Source organism: Poecilia formosa, unplaced genomic scaffold (genome assembly GCF_000485575.1).
Source record: "Poecilia formosa unplaced genomic scaffold, Poecilia_formosa-5.1.2 Scaffold55, whole genome shotgun sequence".
NCBI classification, from domain to species: domain Eukaryota; kingdom Metazoa; phylum Chordata; class Actinopteri; order Cyprinodontiformes; family Poeciliidae; genus Poecilia; species Poecilia formosa.
The window spans coordinates 1,227,078-1,243,571 of NW_006799994.1; the positions used below are offsets into that span (position 1 = coordinate 1,227,078).

The following is a 16,494-nucleotide window of genomic DNA, read 5'->3' on the forward strand; positions in this document are numbered from 1 at the left end:
TTTTTTCAATTCTTCAGTCATTTGAAATTTGAAAGTCAAAGTACTTTCAAATGTTTCAGGAACTCCTGATGATTCATTTAGCTTCTTTAGAAATCTGGACTTTGGCGCTAACATTAGCGTTAGCTGCTACATGTTTAGCATTGAGATGCTATTTTAGGCTTGAATAGCTTCGCAGGTAGGCTAACTCCTTTTAGCACAACTTGAACATAACTACAGTATTTTTCAGCGTCCAATCAGACCGGTTTTTGAGGCAGAAATTAACCCCGTTGGGCCAAGAGAAACCGCTATAGCTGCTGTTAGCAGATGTAGCTTGTGCATCTAGCCTTGCCAGAAACGCACAAATACAAAGGTTCCACTTGGAACTTTTGTACAAAAAAAATATCTGATTAATTGTGTTTTAAAAAAATTCACGCATTAAGATCTTTACAATTAATTATTTTAGCATGTTAAATTCCCACTCTAAATAAATTAAATTTAATAGGTAAATATCAGTTATCAGAACGATATCAGTCCAGATTGTTTTCTGTCTTTAATTCTGCTTTGTGCTCGTTTTTCCCAGCTGGGTTTCCGGACCACCTCACCGACCAGAGCTCCGACAAAGATTCTGGAAGCGGCTCGCAGTCCGACCTGAGGAAGATCCCCTCACTTCCTGTTCCCTCTGATTTCCTGTCCAACTCTGGGGCATCCGGCGGGCCGATGCCCAAGCTGATGACTCCCGACGCCTTCATGACACCAAGCACTTCGGTACTGATTGTAACTCCAATCTTTTAGGGTGTCATTTGCAGAGTTGGGTAGTAACTAGCTACATCTACTTGAGTAACTTTTTGGAAAGATGTACTTAGGAGTATTTTCACTACATTGTACTTGTTACTTTTACTTGAGTAATTAAATGATGAAGTATTACTACTAAATTAGAATTTTTTTTTTACTCTTAAAATTTCTGGATTCTCTACTCTCTGAATGAAAAACATGTTTTAAACAAAAATTCACCAGTGCAGACACACGCCTGCAGTTTTTGTTAAAGTTTCATAAGTTCTGTTTTGAAGAAAAAAAAAAAGATTAGGAATTTTTTTTTGTCTGGTAATTATAGTATTTATACAAATTATTATAATTTGGTCTTTTAAAATAACATTTATACAAAGCTTTATGTTTTGGTGCGTCTACTGGTGTAATTTTTAAATATGAATTCATGTATGTTTTGGTTAGTTACTCAGTACTTGAATAGACTTTTCTCCAAGTACTTTTTTACTCTTACTCGAGTAATTTCTTGGACGGCTACTTTTTACTTTTACTTGAGTAAAAATATGTTGAATTAGTGATACTCTTGAGTACAATTTTTGGGTTCTCTACCCAGCTCTGGTTATTCATAATTTTTTGTAACTCTGCATCTTTTTGACAGCATAATATACATTTTGTGACTCTGTAGGTTCCTGCGTCTCCTGGCAGCAGCGCCAGCAGTCTGACTATTGTTACAGCCATCAGCAGCAACTCTGACTCGACAAATAGGTGAGCGTCTCTGTGAATATTATTGATATTTATCACAGAGAGCACTTCCTCCATATGATTTGTGGTGATTTGTTTCTCTGCAGAGCCATGGACGATGTCAGTCAGAGTCCCATCAGAGGAGAAAACAACGGCGGCAGCAGTTTGGGACTCTCTGTCACCACCAGCAGTCCGAGGGCTGCACCTGCAGTTCTGCTGCCCGGACTGGAGAATCTGCAGGTAAAACATAACGCCGAGTCCTGACTGCTTCTCAGATTTCACTTCCTAATAGAGGAAATTCCTGTTGTAAAAGTTTTAATAAAATGTTTGCATTTAAGATAAAAAACATCTTTGTAAATGTGTTTCAGTCAAAACTTTACTCAGTTCAGTTTCACTAAAGAATTGCTGTTACTGCATTTTAGGCAATAACATATGAATTCTCTCATTTAAAAATGAACTTTATTAATTGTTTAAATGCATCTTTTAATGTCTTTCTCATATTGTATGACAAAGCTTTAGTGGTTAAATTAAGAATCTGGACAATGTGGTAAAAAAAATTTAGCCTCTAGAATAATCCATTACTAAAATTGTTGTTACAGAAAAGTTCCATGTCCTCCACCTCTTTGATTGAAGCTTTTGGTAGTTCATCAATCTGCTTTTGCAAAGTAATCTAAAAGTAATATGATCTTGAGCTGCAAAACACAAAGGGCTGCAACTAACGATTATTTTAGTTATTGATTATTCTGACGATTAATGGGAAACAATTTTTTTTGCCAGGTTCTGCAGATTTTTTAAATTAACCAATAGCAGCATTCGTTTAGTGAACGCTTGATTATTTGTACCAAAATATGCATCTGCAGCTTAAAAGTACTTCTGATATCAACATGTGAAAAGCTCTGGTGATATTTTTTATTATTTGATTAGTGTTTGGATTGCAAAAGGTGCTTAACAGGATATTTATTTATTTATTTACAGAATGTCATTTATTTAGGAGATGATACATTTTCTTAGTTTTGACTGTACCGATCATCAGGACAAACAGCTGTCTCCTCTGTTTTCCTCCAGGCTCTGGGTTCCCCCAGCGGCCCTCTGGGCCTCGACTCGCCTCAGGTCCCAGATTCTCCTCTGCTGCTGCCGCTGGCCTCGCCGACCCGGGCCCGCTCCCCAGACGTCATCTCCTCCGCCTCCACCGTGATGTCGCAGGACATGCCGGAGATCGCGACGCAGACGCTGCAGCTGCAGCGCAGCCACGGCCTGGAAGCCCTGCAGCTTCCTGCGTTGCAGACGGACAGCATGGCCTCCGCTGCATGTGCTCTGCACCTCCTGACATCGCCGCGCGCCGCCACCAATAACGGGTACAAGCAACCAGGCAGCACTCATTGATTGATTGATTTCCTATTTTCTTTCACTCTTGCTCTTCCTTTTTTTTTATTTTGCTCTTTCTGTTTTTCTTTTTTTTTTTGTTCGTTCCTTCAGCTTGTTTGCTCTCCTTTTAACTCTTGCTCTTTCTTTCACTCTAGCTATTACTCTTTCTTTTGCTTTTCCTTTCTTTCTTTCACTCTTGTTCTTTTGCTTGTTTTTTTCTTTCATTCACTTTTTTCCCCTTGTTCTTTCTTCTGCTCCTTTTGTGTTTCTCTCGCTCTTTTTCTCATTCTTTTGCTTGGTCTTTCTTTCGCTCTTTTGAAACTCAAATATTTCAGCAGAACAAATCCAGGAAAAGCAAACATAACTAAAAACATAAAAATTCCAACAAAGATATTTTGTAAAACTCAAGTATTTGAAAACGAGGCAGGAAGAATCATCAACCTGTTTATCATTAATGTCTATCGTAATAAGTCAGAACCAACCTAGTTGTTTTCTTTCTCTTGTAGTTTGTTGCCCCTTGAACTCGGAGGTGCTGACGGCTCGTCGATGGCGGACGATTCGGAGTCCAGACTCGGTAACAAACCGTCTCTTCTGGAGAACACGTTGTCGCAGGAAAACACTGGGGTCAGTGGAGGGTCGTCGGATGGTAGCGTTAGCCACACGTCATGGCCGGCGGCTCCAGACATCACCAGGGAAACCAGGAACAGCCTCAGGGACAACGGGCTGGGAGAATGGTCAGTCTGTGTCATTCCCTTTGTTCAATCTGTATGAAAAACTAAAGACAGAAAATAGGATTTTTCTTTCCATCACTTTATGTCCCAGAGTCTGTGAATCCACTGGAGATAACCTAACAGGTTTTTTTTTTTTTTTGTCTGAATGCTGCTTCTCTATGTTTGGTTCTGGACCTTCATGTGGCTCTGAAGGTCCAGATCCAGGTTGCCTGATCTGTAGTTTCTTGCTGTAATAACTGACTCTAGATCGCTCCTCTTTAGGCCCAAAGATAGAAACTTCAAACTTTGTTTTGTACGTTAATTAATTGTTTCACCTGTCTTGCAGTTTGAGAGAGGAGTCAAGCGAGCGCCGTTTGAGCTCTCCCTACCACCGGCGCTCCTACCACCTCGTCCAGAACGACAGCCAGGATGTCGGCGCTGACCAGAGGTGACGCCAAGCTGTGCAGTTTCATTCACTACATGATTACAGAGACTTCCTCTGAAGCTGCAGTCGCTGTTGAATCTTTGACGTTTCTGTGTGCAGCGATCCTGATGACGAGATCGCCAGCCTGGCTTCGTCCTCTGGGAACTGCGGCTCTCGCTCCTCTCACAGGATGCCGGTGAAAGACTGGAAGAGCTCGCCACGAGGCTCACCGAAACTGAAGAGGAAACTCAAGAAAGATGACAAGTATGTTCGAAACTAAAAAAGCAAAATGTCTGCTTGATTATTTCTCTGTTTCTTGACTCTAAAACTGTGTATTCCTCTTTAAATGGTGCTAAAGTTGTAATGAAAATGGATGCAACAGTTAGGGAAATGTTGCTTACACATTTTGAGGGACGTTTTCTCTCATTTCCAGTGAATCTTCTCAGCCCAGGCACATGGATCCCGGTCAGGTACAGTTGGCTAGTAACTTGTTAAATTTAATTAATTACATCTACTTCAGTAAATTCTTTGACAAAATATACTTTTAGGACTATTTTTGCTATGTTGTACTTTTTACTTGAGTAATTTTATTATGAAGTATCTCTGCTCTTATTTGAGTAAAATTTCTGGGTTTTCTAGCCACGAAATGAAAAACAAAAATGTTTTAACCAGACACAGACGCACACCTGCTGTTTTTGTTGATAAGTCATTTAAAACTTGTGAAAATGATTTGGAAAGATTTTATGTTGTCTGATTTTGTTATTTTGTTGTTACTTATATGAATAATTGTCATTTTTGTCCTTAAAATACTAACATTTTCACTTAAATGTATATTTTGGTCCATCTGCAGCTGCTTCTCTCGACCTACTAGGGGTTAATTTCTGCCTGAAAAACCGATCTGATCTGATGCTAAAACAAAGTATTATTGTGTTCACGTTGTGCTAAAAGGAGTTAGCCTGTCAGAGATGCTATTCAAGCCTAGAAATGGCATCTCAATGCTACCCATGCAGCAGTAGCAAAGACGCTCACGCTAATGTTGGCGTCCACAAGTTTAGTGGATAGAATAACACTTTGCACCAAGCTGATGGCTGAATAACCTAAATGACAGATTAAGGTCATATGTCTAAATTTACCAGCAAAAAGGGTTTTTGAATTGAAAATTTGCTTATTTTGTTACGTTTTGAATAAAATGCAACAAAATAATTACAGACTTCTATTTGGTGTTCTGCAGTTTCACACAGAGACTCAAGATGAGCTCCTGATGCTGCTGCGCAGCCAGCAGAGGGAGCTAGCGGATCTGTGTTCTCTGGTGGAGACCATGCCGGGAACCATCATGGCGCAGGTGGAGCACGTTCTGATGAAGCACCAGGAGCAGGAACGTATCCTCCACGCGTTTCCTCCTCTAACATGAGGCGCTGCATTGTGTTTGCTGTGAGGTTTGTCTGTCTGTCGTTGAGCCTTGACCCTCTGTGGCCTCAGAGCGCAGACTGGACCGAGCTCTGGCCGAGAATCAGAGCCGCCAGCAGCAGCTTCACGAGCAGCTGAGCCAGCAGCTGAGCCACGCCCTCAGTACGGCGCTGACCAACAGGATGGACAAAGTCCTGAGAGAGGAACTAAAGAAAGCAGTTCCGCAAAGTAAGCTAATCGTTGTATCATAGCAACTGACCGCAATGCCACTTTATGGTTCTGAATCCAACATCAAAAACATTTTCCACACAAAGAACAGAACATTCAGTCCATTACAGTTTTATGTTTTCAGGCTTGATGTTTATTTCACTATTATTAGTAAGTGATCTCTGTGATTAGATTAGCTACCACTGCTATTAACTAAGCTAACAGCGGTGGTTGATTTAAACCCCTGCTCTGCTGATGATCTGTCTAAGTCGGTGTTTAGTTCGCCTTTTATTTTATTTTGTAACTGAACCAAAACACACCGAATTCCACATCACATTTACATGTTATGGATGTCAAAGTCAAGGTAGCATAACTGAGCTGCTTCCCTCTCCCTCGCTCATTAAAACTATCATGCATATATTCAAAATTAAGCAATAAAACCAATGCTAGTCCTTGTCAGCCAGCAGCTATTTGCCCTCCAGCTGGAAGCTGGTGGCGGGATCTTGCATGTGTCACGTCACCCTGCAAGGGATCCATAGTAGTAATGTGCTAACAATTAAAAAAAATAATACAGTAGTTTAATTATTACTCACCATGCCTAATTTGCAAGCTTGAAATGTAAATTTGCGTGCAGTTATGCAAGCCGTCCTGCTGCATTCCAACCATTTAAAATGTAAGCAATTGTCAGTTTTTTTTGTTTTTGTTCTTTTTGTAGCAAAAAGCAGGTAATGTAATCTCCAGTTAGCAACATCAACTAAGGGAACCTTACTCCACTACACATGCATACAAATAGTAGCAAACTTGTTCAGGAAACAACTGTCAGATAAGATAGATTTTATTTTCTAGTTTTTCAGTCTCCCGCTCCTTTCTGATGCCGACTGCGAAGGCGGCATAATGTAATATTTTAATAATTGTAACATTATCACTTTTTTCTCGTAATTAAAGGAAAAAAATCACAGTGTGCTCCTAACGTTTAAAGTCTGAATAAATAGAAGCTGTAAAAGTTCAAACAAGATGGCCGTTCTGGGCGTGCTGACATCACCATGAGCCATGGAAAGAACTGCAGTGGAGGAAAAAAAATCCAGCTTTTCCAAAATTTAAATCTTCAAAAGCCAAAAATTTGATTAATTAATCAAATCGATTTGTGGCTCAGCCCTACCTGAGTTCTTTAAAAAAAAAAAACTTGTTTACACGATTTGAAAATATTAACATGAAGATTAGTAATGTCTTGATCTCAATAAACTGGAATTGATTGTTTGCAAACCCTAAAATATAGCAGTATAGTTGGTATTTTTGCTATTTTTATGGCATCAATAAATTCCAGGAAAGTCACAAAGTTGCAGTTTGCTTTGCCCAAGTGGTGCATTAAAGCAGCTTCTGCTTTTATAAGAAGCAGTATTTGTATTTGTGAGATGAAAATTAGTGAATTTTTAAAGACGACAAAAAACATAAAATATTGTGATAAACTTTAAATCTGTTTAACCCAGCCCTGGGTAAAATGCAGCAGTTTTTTGTTTTACTGTTTTCCAGGCGATCTGTGAAATATTTTCTGGTTTTCTGGCCTTTTAAGACGTTAAGGAAGCTGTAACTTCACGGCTTGTTTTGAACACTTTGTAGTTTTATTCCAGTCATTGTTTTTTGTCATAATTTTACACCATGAATCTGGGTTTTTGAAATGTTTTCTGACCAGAAGAGCGAGATCCAGTTTTCCCTCCAGAACCCGATGGCAGCGCATGGCTGCATTAATCTTACAGCAGATAATGAACTGCATCCAGGAAGCATTTAAAATAAATTCATATGGTCACTGATGAGCTGCTTTTTTGTTTTGTCACTTTGAAATGCTCCGAGTCAAAGTGCAGAGCAGGCTGTGCATCAATAAATGATGCTGTTATTTAATGCTTGAGATAATTCTGAGCGTAAGTAAAATTAAATATAGCAAAGAGCGCTGAGGTGTGTTGATGTCGGACTAAAACGCTGCCGTCTCTGGAGAAACGTTTCCCCGCCTCGCACTCAGAGTAGAAAAGTCTTTTCTTGCTCGTCTAATTATAGACACGCTCCTGCTAATCTTTCCCCCTACTTTCACTTTATTTGATATTTTCCAGCTATTTCTAAGAGTCTGGAGCCGGTGACGGGGCAGCTGAACAACTCGATCGCCGCTAAGATGGCCGCCGTGGAGGTCACAATTAAGGACATCGTCATCAAAGTGGTTAAATCCAAGGTAGACCAACCAGTTTCATCACCTCTTATTGTTTAGTTCAGGGGTGGCCAAAGTGTGGCTCGCAGGCCAGTTGTGGCCCTCAACTGCACTTCAAAAATGATACACATTTGCAGATTGAGAGTTTTAATTTGCAGTCAGGGTAAAATTATTACCAACATAATTCTCTTACAAAGTTTCCATGTTTTTATAACCAAGTTTTAAGAAAAGGTAAAACCATGTGATCCAGAGAGTTTTCCTCAAAAGCTTGACTTCTGAAACTCAGAAAAATTCAGTTTTTTTCTAGAAAATTTCTGAGATTAATCACTAAATTTATTAAGTTTTTGGTAGAAATTTACTCCACCTTTTATCTTATTTTTTTTTTTTTTTACGATGCCCCTAATACATTGTCATAAAATCTACAATAAGTAACATTTTTGGCCCATGTGGCACAAAATTTGGACAGCACCGGGTTAGTTCTAACTTGTCGTGTGTTTGGATCAGAACACTACGGACGCCATGGGCCGGGCCGCGGCGGAGGCCATGCAGGGCCCCATCCAGGCCGCCTACAAAGACGTCTTCCAGAGCACAGTGCTGCCCGTGTTTGAAAGAGGCTGCCAGTCCATGTTCCAGCAGATCAACGACAGCTTCAAGCAGGGCACGCAGGACTGTAAGGCCGCACAAATTAACACTGTGGACTGCTCACAATCTGTAACTTTCACCTTGAAAGGCATCACCTCTACATCCATGATTTCACTCAGTGTCTTAAAGGGGCAGTGTCATGTAAAATCAACTTTTTTTTTTAAGCTTTACATCATTTTATGTTTTAAAAACAATGGCAACAATTCAGCTGTGAAAAACATCTAGTTGGACATTCAAGTCACAGCTCTTCCCCTGCTCCTTAAGACTAGCCAGCAGCAATTAGCAAATACTTTGAGGAACTGCCGTCATTATAGGAGCTACTGCTCAGTTTAGCGCTGGTAAATACGTTGATAAAGGGTTAATAAAGGAGCCAGAAGAGTTTCAGAAAGGGCAGGAGTTTTAAAGAGACAGATCCCCAATTTCAAGGTGTTCAGTCTCTTTTAACTCATGTTTGATATGTGCAGCATTTTTGTGACAACTGAATTTAACATAGTTAATTGATTGTGCTATAAAATGGCTGGAAACACGTGACACTGCCTCTTTAAGCGTAGTTGACTCACATTTATTGAAGTCAATAAATATTAGATGAAAAACCTCAAAACGAAAAGCACAAAAGCAGCTACGACTATTTTAATCAACACAAAATAAACACACTGTATACAATTACCAACTTCCTAAACAGATTTCTGTACTTTTAAAACAGATATTTTTCAAAAATCTATTAGTATATAATAATATATAGTAACCCAGTATTTTTGACCAAATATATCAACACATTTTTATCCAACTTTATATTGTCAAAGCGTCCCTAGCCAATATTTATGATCATTTTAAATATTTTATTTTAATATTTTTTCATATAAATTATTTCTAAAACAACTTAAGTATTCAAACCGTGCGCGCGCGTGTTTTTGTCCCCATTTTAGCTAGACCTTAGACAACCAAGTGCAATTTTTAGGCTGTTTTATTTTATTTTTAAATCTGACCTGTTTGATTATAATTCGCCCAACTCATTTTTTGCCAAAGGCAGAAATTTTTATTTATTTATTTTTTCCAAAATCTCTTTTTATTTTAATAAGGTGACAATTAAAAAACTGTTCAACAGTGCAATCAAAGTCGACCATGTATGGATTTTGTTTGCTGTGCTGGTGCTCCAGTCATTGAAGGTCATTGAAATATTTTCCAGGTCTGAATGAGTATAGAGTGAGAAAATGGGGGGAAATATTTCTATTTTCTTTAACACATCCATTTTTTCTCTTTGAAATATCTGCCATAAATTCACAGTCAAGTTTATTTTTTGTTATTTATAGTCATAAAATGTGGCCGATAAAGCTCTGGCAAGAAAAGAAGAAGCTTTTCCACCCCATTGTTATCCTCAGTGTTGAGTTCAGGCTCTGTATTGAAGTTCTTTGTGTTTTTCCGTCTGGTTGGTGTCAGGGGTCAGCTTGTCTGAGCACACAGACAGCAGATCTTCTCTATAGGTTCGCCTAGATTGGAGCCTTGAGACTCAAACTGTCTGAATGTGCAGAGAAGCGTCCCACGTGTCTGCAGAGTCAAACACTTCCTCCGTTTTACAGTAAAGTTACGCGTTGGAGAAGACTGGATTTTCTTTCCCTTATTTTTATTATCCTTTTTTTTTTTTTTGATGTCCTGCAGCTTTAAATTCAGGCTAGAAAGGAGGAAGACAAGGTGACACGAGATCCTGCGATGGAGTAATGTCTGTTATGAGCAGTCTCTGAAGTTTAATCCACACAGATGGAGAGCGCACACCTCTTCCCATTTAAATGTAGTCAGTGTGGAGTGATTAAATATTGACTGAAGCCGCAGCATTAGCATCAGAACTGCTGCATTACTTCAGGCCTGACGCAGCTAACGCTTACTGCATCATATGATTGCAATTATTTCACATAAAAAAGGTCATTTGACGGATAGCAGGACACAAAAGCTATAAACAGGCTGTGCAGAGCGAGAGTTCACCTATTGAAATTAACAACTAAAGACTGGTGTACCTACATTTAACAAAATAAAGTGATCAATATTTCTTTTCCAAAAGTAAAACAAAAATGAGAAATTTTTATGCTTTGTTTCACATCTAAACCCAGTTCATGAACACTGGGCCCAGTTTTAAACCCAGTAAAAAATGATCTTTATTTATTTTTGTTTTTCTTATTTCTGTATTTTAAAAAAAATGTTTTTTTTATTGTTATTCATGTATGTATTTAAGTAAAATTATCTTTCGTATTTAATTATTGATTATTATATATTTTTTTGTTTTTATACGTTATTTGTTTTTATTTTGTAAGTAAATGGACATAAGGCCAAAATAAGCTATGGAAAAGTGTCAGAGTTGACACCTATTAACACAGATTAAATAACACAGGAAAGACAAGAGAAAGTTAGATTCTGAAATACTCGCGAGGAGAACAGACAGAGATGTGCTTTCAGTTACAATCTCCTGCTGCTCTGAAGCACATTTGCCTGCTTCTCTCTTTTTATTGTCTTTAGGATCCCTGATCACAGAGAGCGCTGTAACTCTAAAGGGAGGGGGAAACACTTCACACAGTTACAGCACCAATGATTATCACTAACTAACAATACAATCAATCTCGCACTAGCTTATCTAGTTCTTGACCCAGGATCAAACAGGACAAGTTGTGAATCTTCACGGCGATGGTTTTATAGCTATCTAACAGCTCAAAGCAGGGCGTTCTGTGAAGAGCTGCTGTCTCTGCTCTTCTTCAGAGGCCCTCTGAGAAAGGAAATCAGAATGATTAACTATACAGAAACATTTCTTAAAAGATATGAATAAAACAAATAAGAGTACATAAAGTAAGAACATAATAAAAGTATAGCAAATAGTTGATAATACTACAAAATACCTAACAAAAAGCCTTGCTGCTGTTTTTTGTATTTAAGAAAGTGTGTTGTGTCTCTTGGTAATTAAAAAATGATTCATAAAATTAATATTAAAAAATGATTAATGGTTTGTGGGGTAAAAAATGCAAATTGTGTAGTGATAAACCAAAACTAATGGTCCCCATCTGGATGTAAATTAATGCAGGAATGCAGAATTTCAGAGTTTTATCTTTCAGATAATGAAATAAGATATAAAATGTGGAAAGTCTGACATATTTTTCACACTTATTTATCACAGCTCATTTTAGGATTTAGGGTAAAATATTACTTACTTTTTAAAAAGTTTTCTTGTGTAGTTTATTAACTTCAAACACCTCCGCAACTAAAAATGTTTCTAATAAATCTAATTTATCAAATCTTTGAAGCATCTATTAGCTTAAGCTAAACTTAAAACGTTAAAGTTTGAGTCCTGTCACTAAGCATTACCATGACAACCTGCTCTGAGCAGAGAGGAGTGTGTTTTTCTGTTACTAAGTTGTGTTTTCCCTGCAGACATCCAGCAGCTGGAGGCCCACCTGAAGAGTCGGAAGCAGAGAGAGCAGGAGGCGCGGGACCCCGTGATTGGCCAGCTGCAGCAGGCGATCGACGGCTTCCAGAGCTGCACCGATCAGCTGGCCAGCAGCGTCTCTGCCGCCGTACGAGCCGAGGTCCAGCACCAGATGCAGGTGGTGGTGGGGAAGTATGTACCTGTGCTGCAACCGAGACGCGCCGCCTTTAAAAACACTCCTAGGGTTTTCTGAAGTATGCTTGGAACAACATAACCAAATCTAATTTAGTTTTTCTCAGCAATTACAAACTTTGTTTCAATAGTTTTGGTACCAAAATAAAGCAAACATTAGAAGTGTAAGCGTCACAGAAAATGAAGATGGAACATAAGTAATTTGGATTTTTTTTGTCCCTCACCAGAATTGTCTTTGCCTCATACATTATATAAACCTTTTAGATGGAGCTGCATTAATTGCTGTTTTCTAGCTGATCACCGATTCCAATTTTGGCCAATATTTTTTTTTTTGGTAAATGAAGTTAATTTATAGAAGTTTCAATAAAAAAATTTAAAAAACATACCTACATTGACAATTTATTGTCCAGCAATATTTATGTATGCTAGGTGTAATGTGTGGTAACGGACTGCATTAAATAATAAAACTGAGTAAAAATAATATATCTCAATCGTGGGACTAATGTAAGAACATAAATTTGATATGGTCTCTTGTTTGCCAATTCATTTCCCAGCCTCAGTAGTTTATAGATGAGCTAGCTACTGCGCTAACAGCTCCGCATTCAGGCAGTAACTCTGTCTCCTCCAGTCTGCAGGAGTCCATCCTGAGCCACTTGCAGCGCATCGTGAAAGGCGAGGTGAGCCTGGCGATGAGGGAGCAGCAGGCCGTCGTCACCTCCAGCATCATGCAGGCCATGCGCTCCGCCGCCGGGACGCCCGTCCCCACCGCACATCTGGACTACCAGTCGCAGCAGGCTAACATCCTGCAGCTGCTCCAGCAGGGCCAGCTCAACCAGGCCTTCCAGCAGGTACCGACTCGACCCAGACACCACAGGTCACACTAGACATCTTTGTTGTCCGTGATTTTGACTGACGGCGTCAAAAATATTCCATCATATTCTATTATCATCTGTCAGTTTTTAAATGTTATTGACATAGACTGTTTTGATGCCTTTAATTTTTATGCGGTTTAATATTCAACACATTAAACAGACAATCCAGATCCCATCATACATTAATCAGGCAGATGAACATATCTGACTTTTTCACCGCATTGATAACAAAATCACTGATAGGACAATGAAGTGAATCAATTCCACTTAAGTTATGAAGAGAAGGAATATTCTGTCAACACAAACCCTGCCAGTCGCTCTGATGGGCTAAACCGCCGGTGTCCAAACGTTTTGCACCACAGAGCTTTTTCTCTCCATTGAAAAAATGCAAAAATACTATTATTGTGAATTCTCACTCCTTTACCTGCACAACAATAAATTCAACCAGTTAAATTTTTTACAGAAACCAACATGAGTCTGAAATATGCCTTAATATTTACATTTATTTAACTTTTTGAGCCAATTATTTTCTATTTTGTCTATTTTTGGTTCATAGCCAGTGGCAGAAACCAGAATTTTCTTTTAAAATCTTTGTAGTTTGTAGGACAAGTGTATTTCAGAGTAAAAGTTTCTGGATGTTTTGTGGCTGTGATCTGCTAATGAAAAAAAATTATTTGTTTTGGACATTTTCCTTTTACGATATAAACTCTAAATGGAAATCTCACCCTAAAATATTTTGTCAGTTTTATCTGCCAAATTTGAATCTATTTTCAAGTGCAGTCAGCGGCCATACAAACTCATTCCAGGGGCCACAAATGGCCCTCGGGCCACACTTTGGACACCACTGGGCTAAACCGTTTATTTACAGACTAAGCAGGGATTCATTTACTGCAAAAACACAAACTATACCTAAATTTTGATCTAGGTTTTACTGCAAATATCTTATTAAAATGAGACAAAAGTAAGTTATAAGTAACTTTTTAGCAAGATATGAGAGGTTGATTTAAGTCTTGTAACAAGACATTTTTCCCATGATATACATGAAATAATCTTACAAACGTTTTCATCAATATTAGGAATTATTGACTTAAAACAAACTAATATATGTTGCTGAAAAGTTAGTTAAGTTAGTTTTGTCTTATTTTATGTTTACTAAGATATTTGCACTAGAAACTGGATCAAAAATACTTGGTGAGATTTTCTGTTTTTGCTGTTTTATGTGTCGTCTCTTCCCTCTGTGCTTTGTTTCTGGAAATGCTTTTAACTGTGAACAAGCTCAGCATTTTTATTTTTGTTTTATTGTTTGTTTGGTTTTTTCCTCCTACAGCTCTTCTGGAAGTTGTTTACAGCTCATCTGGATTTAAAGTTCCTGATTTTTCCTGTCATGTCTCTCAGCCTGCTGCGGCGGGGAAAAATCCTCTCTATGAATGTTTAAAATCTCAACTCGTTCATCTCTAATAGGGGTTAAAAATGGTTGTGTTCCTTTCAGCCAGGAGCTGCAACTAATGATTACATTCATAATCAATTATCTGGATGATTAATTTTCTAGAAAAATGAATCATTTTCCATACACTGTTAGAAATGCATTAAAAGATGCAAGGCAACAAATAACTCAAAGCCTTTTTTAAGAAAATAAACATGTAAGTATCTAAAACGCAATAATATAGCATTCCTTTAGTGAACACTTGATCATTTGTAGATTAATTGATTAATTTTTGGATAAACTGATAGATAGCAAAATGTGCTTGATGTGAGATTTTCTTTTGTTTTATTTGAACCAGGTGAAGCTAGGAAATGCCACTTGAGTTCTGGGTAGGACAGATTTATAAGAAGGATTTTTATCGTTTTTGTATATTTTGATATGATATATCAGGGTGTTGATTTCACTTTCATTTTGTGCCACAACAAGATCACAAATGTCCTCAAAAGGCCGACTGGAAGAAAATATTGATAAAACTACCTATTAACTATTAAAAAGCTGTCTCTGCTACTTAAAGTTAAATAATATGGAAGATCTTTTCACATTGATGCAATACAGATAAAACAGCTTTGATTTAATTGATAAAATAACATTTAAAAACATAAATGTTACCGTGGCAGATGCAGCTGCTTCTACTCTTACTTGAGTAATTTCTTGGATGGCTACTTCTTACTTGACTAAAAATATGCTGAAGTAGCGATACTCTAACTTAATGACAATCTTTGGGTGCAAACTTCAACTGGTTCACGGCATCTTTCTCAAACAGTTTTTTTTTCCTTGCACTGGAACCAGTTTGATAAGGAGAAGAAAAAGTCTTTTTCCCACTTTCTGTGACATGTTGAGTAATCAAGGCTTTGCTGCTGAGATGATAACATCAGTGGTTGAGCTTATCCAGATCCTTCCTCTTTGCCGTTCAGACACGCCAAAACGCTTGTGTGTAAATATTTGCTCTGCTTCTTGTTAATGCTGGTAAATCCTCCCAGCAGCCAGTTCTGCAAACCTGACGTCGTCATCCAACCAGATCTGTGTCGTCAGATGGGATGAATATCTGCGTAGGGAAGCAGAATGACGTTGCCCCTGTGTTGTACTGCAGGCTCTGTCTGCGACGGACCTGAACCTGGTTCTGTACGTGTGTGAGACCATCGACTCCCAGCAGGTGTTCGGCCAGACGCCATGCCCCCTGAGCCAGCCGGTGCTGCTGTCGCTGATCCAGCAGCTGTCCTCCAACCTCGCCACGCGCTCCCAGCTCAAGATCAGGTGAGGAAACACAACCGAGGAAGCTGAAGTTGCTTCTTTTCATTTTGGTCTAAGGGGCTCTGTATTCCTTATGCTGGTCACTAGATGACTAAAAAGGAAACTTTCAAAGAAAAATAGATTGTTTTTTGTTTAAGTTACTCATTTTCAAGTTTAGATTAAAGTGGCAGAATTAAATAAAATGTACTTTTTTGAGCTTTACATCAAGTTATAATATTTCCTGGAGAGTTGCTTTGATTTTTTCATGCATTTCGGGAATCCTTTAATCTCCATGGCAACCATTCACCTGGTCGGACATAGCTCTGCCTTTGAGGCACAGCTCTTTCAGACTAGCCAGCAGCAATTAGCCAACACCTGTTGGATCTGCTGAGCTCATTACAGGAGCTACCTCTCAGTGAAAAAGAACACCCAGCTGGTTTTTCCTTTATTTAACCAGATAAACCCAGTTGAGATCTAGATCTCATTTTCAAGAGGGACCTGGACAGAAGTCTGCAATACACAGCAACCTGGTTTTTGGCAATAAATTGTTATTTTGGAGTCTGGGAAATGACCCGGCTCAAAACCCTCCACAATGTAACATCACAAATCGGCAGGCACCACCTGTTACCTAGCAACCCCAACAGAGTTCTGCCCGTTACTTAGCAACCCAAACTGAGTTCCAGCATGTTTAGTCAGCCGGTTTTACCGCTGTATGCACCGTACAATGGCTGCTGGAAAAGACAAGACTTTTGTTTTTGACTTACCATCCAGAATTCACTTTCTGCATTCTTGTTGTTTGTGCAGGAAGCTCCACCTCTGCTTTTCAAATATGTATAGCTGTATAATTGTACATCTTTTTGCAACTTTATTACAAATTTATTCT

At 38.6% G+C, this 16,494-nt stretch overlaps 1 protein-coding gene across 2 annotated transcripts in view; it reads left to right on the forward strand.

Annotated features, from left to right (window-relative positions):
* Positions 1–16,494, forward strand: part of edc4 (enhancer of mRNA decapping 4) — a 33,828-nt gene that overhangs the window by 14,428 nt on the left and 2,906 nt on the right. For both annotated transcript variants that reach the window (XM_007553208.2, XM_016672065.1), the window contains exons 15-29: positions 560–744; positions 1,427–1,506; positions 1,590–1,722; positions 2,548–2,837; positions 3,354–3,581; positions 3,904–4,005; positions 4,102–4,245; positions 4,415–4,451; positions 5,213–5,360; positions 5,461–5,616; positions 7,698–7,813; positions 8,294–8,459; positions 11,840–12,026; positions 12,655–12,874; positions 15,472–15,635. In XM_007553208.2, coding sequence (XP_007553270.1) covers positions 560–744; positions 1,427–1,506; positions 1,590–1,722; positions 2,548–2,837; positions 3,354–3,581; positions 3,904–4,005; positions 4,102–4,245; positions 4,415–4,451; positions 5,213–5,360; positions 5,461–5,616; positions 7,698–7,813; positions 8,294–8,459; positions 11,840–12,026; positions 12,655–12,874; positions 15,472–15,635 — 2,356 coding nt within the window. The remainder of the gene's footprint in view (positions 1–559; positions 745–1,426; positions 1,507–1,589; positions 1,723–2,547; positions 2,838–3,353; positions 3,582–3,903; positions 4,006–4,101; positions 4,246–4,414; positions 4,452–5,212; positions 5,361–5,460; positions 5,617–7,697; positions 7,814–8,293; positions 8,460–11,839; positions 12,027–12,654; positions 12,875–15,471; positions 15,636–16,494) is intronic.